At 34.9% G+C, this 7,930-nt stretch overlaps 1 protein-coding gene across 1 annotated transcript; it reads right to left on the bottom strand.

The window, feature by feature from the left end:
- Positions 1-680: 680 nt before the first annotated feature.
- LOC134231802 (uncharacterized) lies at positions 681-2,321 on the bottom strand. Its single transcript, XM_062713772.1, has one exon. The coding sequence runs from the start codon at positions 2,319-2,321 to the stop codon at positions 681-683; it is 1,641 nt and encodes a 546-aa protein (XP_062569756.1).
- Positions 2,322-7,930: the final 5,609 nt, after the last annotated feature.

Here is a 7,930-nt window from a genome sequence, read left to right as displayed (position 1 = left end):
AATTTTATTTTTTTCAAAGTGTGTTGATTTGGTCCCAAATTTAACGCACTTTGACATTTTTTTCAAAGTGCGTTGATTTGTCCCAAATTTAACGTACTTTGACATTTTTTTCAAAGTGCGTTGATTTGGTCCCATATTAAATGCACTTTGACATTTTTTTCCAACGTGCGTTGATTTGGTCCCCAATTTAACGCACTTTGACATTTTTTATTTAAAAGTACGTTGATTTGGTCCCAAATTTAACGCACTTTGACATTTTTTTCAAAGTGTGTTGTCCAGCAGCAGTCTAGTTATAAATAGGGCGAAGAAGAACATGAAACTATGGAGGATTATATTTCAGATATTCGATATCCAGGCCATGTAAAGTTTTCTTGTAATTTAAAAGCTTGAAAGCAAATGTTTATGTATATTTGTAGGAAATACAAGATGTAGTCTTCAACTAAATATTGTAGAATGCAAGACTGGACCCATTTTTGATTAAGAAAAAAAAATCAATGATTTTGTGATAAAAAATAATGATTTTCAGCGTGAATCTACACGATACAGTAAACATAAGTATTATGGCAAATTATCAAAAAAAGAATCTCATTGTACTTTTACAATTACAATTGATGCTAGTTAGGTTGTTCTCCCTCTCTATAAGTCTGTATACAATGTATATGTCTCAAGCAAATTGAAGTCTATGAAATATCTGCGAGATAATCTTTTCGTTCTATATATCTGTATACACAAAGTCTGCTGGTGTTGCTTGATCCCATCCAAACAAGATGATTTTCGTTGTCATAAGCCAAACCAAATGGTTCAGCCATCCGACCCTCTAGTTGTTCTGCTGTTATAGATGACAGGAAATCACCATCCTTGTTAATCATGTATATAGCTTTGTTCTTTTTACAACAGATCAGAATATTTAAGAATACATCTACACAGGTTCCGTATGGCGATCCAGATATGATTGGAGGCCCCGTGTAAGTGAAACGATATTTTCCTTTATGGTCTGTGACCACCACACCATTGAATTTATCAGACACAACGATATCCCCATTGTGGTTCTCTGTAATATACTTAGGTGTGTCGTATAATGGCTTTCCTGAAATGTTGTATTGGACGGTTTGGATTGGTTGTACTGTACTATTATACCGAATCATTTTTGCTTCTTGTATGGAATTATTATCTGATACATATCCCATCATGACAAGCAAATCTCCAGTAGAGGAAGAATGACACACACACAATGGCCGCCGCATTTCTATTCTCTTAATTAGAGTCGACTTTGTAGCATTGTTTGTACTTAGTTTGTTAATGTTCCAGTCTTTGTCCACATAAATCAACTCTCCTGCACTGGTTGCACAATGTACACCTAAATAATTATTCACAGCAACTAAACGATGTAGAATGTTACCTTTAGAATTAGTCAGAAAAAGACTGCGTCCATCATTGATCCATATCCTATCTGGTGTCACAAAAGAAATGTGAGAAATTTTGTGAATTAAGCCACCCACATCAACATACTTCTTTAACATGCCTTGTGGCATTAGCTTTAACATTTGTTCATTTCTTACTTTTCTCTTTCCTACCTCTGTGATTTTGATATCAACTAATAACTCTAAAATGTCCCCTGTTTCTATTTTTTCATTAACGTTACACATTATGGTATCAGGAAGGTCTATTGCCTTGGGGATGGGGGTCTTCTTTATGAACAGCAAAAATTTTACAGGTTTGTTTGCTAGTTGCTCGTATTTGTCCACATACTCCTTCATTTTGTGATGCTTCAATATAAAGCCAATATTAAAGTTTCTTTTATACAAAACATTTAGTGTCTTATTCTGTATATCGATTAGTTTTTTCAAGTTTTCAGCTTTAACAGTGGGTTGATTTTTGATGCTAGAACATTTTGCTTTTAAAGCTTTGGTGTCAGAATAGAGATCTGCGAGCATGGCACAATTGTATGGGAGGCTCTCACCTCTAATTTCAATAATTTTCCCCCTGTTTTTCTGTCTTTGGACCTTGTAGGATAATTTGATATCTATAAGCTTGTGTCTTCGGTGCTCATAATTTTTATCACAAATTGGACATTCACAAGATTTGCACCAGTTTTTATATTTGCAATTTCGATGTTTCTCACATGACTCAGGTATAATAAAGTCACCATGCTTTAATCGGTAAATAACGACATCATGATCTTTGGTGTTGATGTACACAACGTGTCTCTGCTTACACGTCATACACAGATTTTGTTTACATGGCCTGCAGTAAAATTCTACGTCATTCTGACACTGAGAGCACTGAATCACTTTAATCTGTGCTGTAGCGTCCGTTATCATGATGCTTCTTTTATTTAGTCTCTCTTTTCTTCTAAGTTCAAAATGTTGTTTCTACAATAAATCATTTTTATAGAATTACTTTTTTTTACATTTTGGTTTTTATAAGGAATTTAGAATGTATAGGTGAGGTACAAATTGACGACATACTGACAACTAAAAATGTATACGAAAAAAAAAACAGAAAAAAAAGAAATGTACATCGATAAATTAAGCACAGAACCCAAAGCAGATTGTTAATAGTTATAACCCGCTAAAAATGGATACAGGTAATGATATTTATGACAATTTACTTGAACTTGACTCTTTTATACGGACTTTTGGTGGTGGAAAAAAAAAACACGTTTTGATTTTTGACTTATTTATTCACGTGGTATCTCGGGCATTATTATTTGTGTCAATGGGAACGGGACATTTTTAAAGACTGGATTTGTTCACTTTTGGTATCATTTGAATCTGTAATTATGCTATGTTGCAACCACTATTGAAATAATTATTTCAATAGTGGTTGTGCTAAATGCAAAGGTTTGATGAAAATCGATGTCTTTAAGCTGTTCGAATGTTTTATTCTGGGATTGCCCAGAGAGTGAGTTGTTGCACACCAACTGGGTGTTCACAATGTAGAAGTTTCCAACATTTGGCAACACTGAGATTCGACCACGTACTAGACGTCCCTGTGTGACGTCCGTTTGCCAAGATGCCAAAATAACCATATCAGACTCATGAAACATATGAAGACAACAAACAGTATTCAAGATCTAAAATCCATAAAACAATACAAAGTAGGAGGAAAGCAAACACGGACCTCCGAAACATCAGTGTTGGGATCAGGTGCCAAGGAGAAGTGAGCATCCGCTGCCGACCATGATCGGGAAATATCGGAAAAATCTGTCGTCAATTTAGTGTATAAATAATCGACTAACATAAGCATAAAAACGTCAGTCAGCATTTGACGCAATGATAAATTGTAAATCTGCAAAATCGTTTTCAGACAGCGAGTTTGACTGCTCGTTGCATCCCTTGTCTAAGATGGTACCTAATCCCACCTTTGTTGCTTTATTTGGAGGTCCGTTTTGCTCTGCTCCTATTTTGTATTGTTTAATAAGCTTTTGATCTTGAAAATTGTTTCTTATCTCCATGTTTCCTAATTACGTGTAAATGATGTACGCATTCGATTGCATGAGCACAACTTCAGACCTAATGTACGTATTGTGTCCCGTTATTAGAAGACGTACTTTTATATTCATATGAAGAAGAATTTGTTCAAGAGATATATCATAACAAAAATTGCACTAAAAATAAGAAAATAACATTTGCGATGGATTTGTACTGGTCAGCTCAGCGTAATTAACTTTAAGCAGTTAAAGAGGTAAACAAATAAAAGTTGAACTTTAACCTGGCCAGTTCCAAGAAATGAATCGTTTATTAGGAAAGGCATTTGGTTAGGAGGAAGGAGCGACCAATAACATTTGAGCGACCAGAGGTCAGTTATTTAAATAAATTAAATACATTAAGTGAAATTAGAAGATTTTGCAAGAGACAAAAAGTAATTTTTAAAATGCATTAGTCAAGTAAGAGTGTTGTAGGATAAAGAAATAATTGTTAAAAATTCAAATTTGAAAATAAAGTAATTCTTGGAAATTTTGACTGCAATCCAAATATGGAGATGGAAATCTATAAACGTAAACCTAGTATGAAATGAACGGCCGGGATAGACAAGATTTCAGTGGAAAGCTGAATCTTGACTGTCTTGGTTGTATTTCATACAGGTGAGATAATTTTCTAAACTTGCGCGGTTTTTGTTAAATTATTAAAATTTTCACATGGCTTAATTTATTCACAGGTTACATTTATTTGAATACTAGAACTAATAATGTTTAGCATAATGTTAAGTATATATTGTAAGAAATTAATTATTGTAATCATAAAGATTACAAATAGATTGCTTAATTTAATAAAGAGTGGAAAGCTGAATCTTGACTGCCTTGGTTGTATTTCATACAGGTTGGGTAAAACACCTCCACTCCCCAACCATGTCAGGCGCTCAGATCTGTCAGATCTAAAGGGAAATTGAAATGAAGCCACAAGAAAAATATATAACGAGAAAAATTGCAAAATTGAGCCATCCCGGTACCTTTACAAGCCAAGCGCGAATTCGAAACGAAGAGTGAAAAATAAACACGAGACCCAATGAATAACGTTAACCTGATTACGTAAATCGAACGTCGAACTGTTTAATAATTTGATATGAAATATAACACGTGAAAAAAACGAAACACCTGCTCTTTATATCGACATTATTTATTTCCATTCTTCTATGGATATAATAAATCCCGATAAGATAAAGATACCACAGAGTCTGACACAGCTGTTTCATATTTGGATATTGTACTTGAAAAAGACATTAAGATGATAATCTAATAACCAAACTCTCTGATAAATTTACAAGATTCAATTTAACTTTCAATCGTCCGTTTCCTTACTTATGCAGCAATATACTTTCATGCCTGCATACGGATTTTATATATCTCAGTTGCATTGATACCCTAGAACATGTTCGACGTATGTACATGTACGAATTCTAAAACGAGGTAAATTATTGCTGATGAAACAAGAATATCAGCAGTCTAGTTCAAAGTCATCATTTCGTAGGTTCTTTTGTCGATTCAATGACAAGGAACACACGGCATGTGTGACCGGTCAACAGGGGATGTTCACTCCATCAAGGCACCTGATCCCACCTTCTATGTTTTGGAGTTCTGGATTTCCTCTGTTCTTATTTTATATTGGACTTCTGAGCTTGAATACTGTTTATTATATCCTTTTATTTTACCAACATATTCTACCATATGTACTGCACTGCTCTAATCCCTCGTTCACACATAGACGCCGCTTCTACTACGATCAAAGCGTGGCCAAAAGCGTGGCCGATCGTGACAAATCGCAGGAGAAACGTCGAGGGGTCGTCATAAGCGTAGTATGATCGCAGTAGAATCTTCATGATCGGAGAGCTCTACGCTCTCACCACGCTGATTTTGAATATGTTCAAAACAAGCTTAGCGGCATCGTGGCCAACAAGAATCGGGATTGAGTCGTAATAAGAGCGGAGTAGAAGCGCCGTAATCGTGCAAGCAGCGCAGAAGCATCGTAGAGAGATCTTCATGATCATAGTAAAAGCGCCGTAAGAGCGTAGGAACTTACCAAGCACGCTCATATAACGCTCCCTGTACGTTCGTACTACCTTCTCACTACGATCTCTCTACGTTCCTCGAGATCCTACGAAAACCTACAATGACCTTACGCCGATCATATCACGACCTATCAGAAAAAAAAGTTTGTTCTTAAAGCGCTGATATTTGATCAATCATCATCTGTTTACTACATGTAAAGGGTGACACTAAACTTGATGATCATTTACAATTGAGCATTTTTACATCTTTTTACAGTTAGAATTGAAAATGTCCTTAAACCATGTGGTAAAGGCCGCAAAAATAAACAGCGAACGCAAGATATGTATCATCGCTAAAATCGTACTACAAAAATCTGCGGTTGCAAGATATATTTACATCGCTTAATCGTACTAGAAGCGTAATGCAATCGTAATATGATCGGGTACACCGTGGCGACATCGCGGTACAGTCATCAAGGTCTGCGAAGCGTCGTAGTATAGTCTTCAATGTCGTAGTGGCAGCGTAGCGTAAACGCAGTGAACACGGCTGTGTGTCGGCATTGGTCTGCGTAACATCGTAGTAGAAGCGTGTTAGCAACGCGTTTAACGTAGGGACATCATAGTACGGTCGTAACGAAGACCATAATTTGCCAAATTGCTCTTTTTTGACGCCGATCGGTTGCGATCTGCCCCGATCCAAAAACTTTTCAGATCGTGGCTTGATCGGGATGATCGCCGTAGAGTCGCAGCTCTGTATGAACGGGGGGGGGGTAACTAACGTCACAGAGCTGCACGATTCACACAAAGGCTTAATTACGACTAACTGAAAAACTTTGGGAATTCGGCCTTTATCATGAAGTTAATTTGTTTGATGTTCTTTTTTAAAACTTGACCATTGGCCATAACTTTTGAATGGTTATTTTCAATTTTTCTATTTCCAGAAGGTGACGGACGTTCCCTTAAATGGACTGGGACAGAGTAAAAGATTATATTTTCTACAGTTTTCTAAATTGTATTATGACATATATATGTTGCCAGAGCAATTTTAACTGAAAATAGTTAAATATTATTCCAAACGAAAGTATTTAGGCTAATACTATACCTATGACAATATTTCTCCAACTAATATCTATACCTATGATTTCAGAGACTTTGTTCCATATTGATCTTACTTGAGTGCAATCAAAAATCAAATGCTTAAAGTTCTCTTCACTGCGACATACTGGACAGTATTTATCGTTTTTTTAAAATTTCATTTTAAAACTAATATAGAGATTTTTCGGTAACAAGTTGCGAGTTGCGTTTGAATGACACATACCCCTGTACTTTCACAATGTAAACTAAATCCATATTACTTAAAACAAGTAGAAATGTTACTTTGTATAGATAAGAATACAAAAAAATATACTCCAGAAAGATCAGAGTAGAAATGCTACAATGCAGAATCAACTCACCATTATGTCAGTCCTAACTAAGCGATGTGTGCAGACTAAACAAAATGAATAACAACAGAACTCGTAGATGTTTGGTGTGATTGTATGAAGAGTGTCGTTGTCATTGGAGTTTTAGAAAATGCATGTAAGTTCAAACCATTGAACTAAAGTTATGCTTGAATAAAAAAAAAACATTTAAAATTGTGAATGATGCATTTGTGTCCAAGTCCCTTTAACGCTGAAAGTAAATAGACATACGTCATATTAAATTCCTATCTATTATATCAATGGGATATTCATAATTTAAATATTCTAATGTATTTGTATGGAACAAGCTGTCAATAATGTTAGAACTTTTAGTTTAGTGGATTTTTTCAAATCTTTGTACCTCACTGAGTATTTTAACAGATTCAATACTTAAACTGGATCCCCCTGTCCTTGAGCGTGTCAATCTATTAGTGTAGTGTTAAAATATGATTCTTCATCCTTTTATATGTATTTCGTGCGATTGTACTTTTATATTTTGTGTTTATATTAGGATTCATCCTTAAACCAGATCCCCCCCCCGATCCTTGAGTGTTCCTTATGAGTGAAGTGTTATTAACATGATTCTTCATGCCTTTATATCTATTTCGTGTGATTGTATTTTAATATGTTGTGTTTATATTAAGTATATTAGTTTATACTAATTTTATATGTCCATATGTGAATGTATTATGTTTTAATACAAGACAACCGAGTAATAAAATCTTGCTTTATGGTTATTGTGTTATCATAAATAAATAAAGGTTATTATTATAATTCAATTTGTTCGTCATTCAATTTCAAAAGCAATTAATCTAATTATTGTATCTGTATACACATAATTCACATACGTACGTTCCATCTCATAAAAGATTATTTATGTGACCATATGCCATACTCCATGACATCATGTCTGCACCCAGTCATATAAGAAAAATTCCGTCTTTGTCAATAATGTGCACGTTGACAGAGTTGCTATCAAACAC

This window comes from Saccostrea cucullata, unplaced genomic scaffold (assembly GCF_032062105.1).
Source record: "Saccostrea cucullata isolate Sc308-1 unplaced genomic scaffold, CSIRO_AGI_Scuc_v1 ctg1220, whole genome shotgun sequence".
In the NCBI taxonomy this organism is placed as follows: Eukaryota; Metazoa; Mollusca; class Bivalvia; order Ostreida; family Ostreidae; genus Saccostrea; species Saccostrea cuccullata.
Note: the sequence above shows the minus strand (reverse complement) of the source record. Positions and strands in the feature narration are given on the sequence as shown.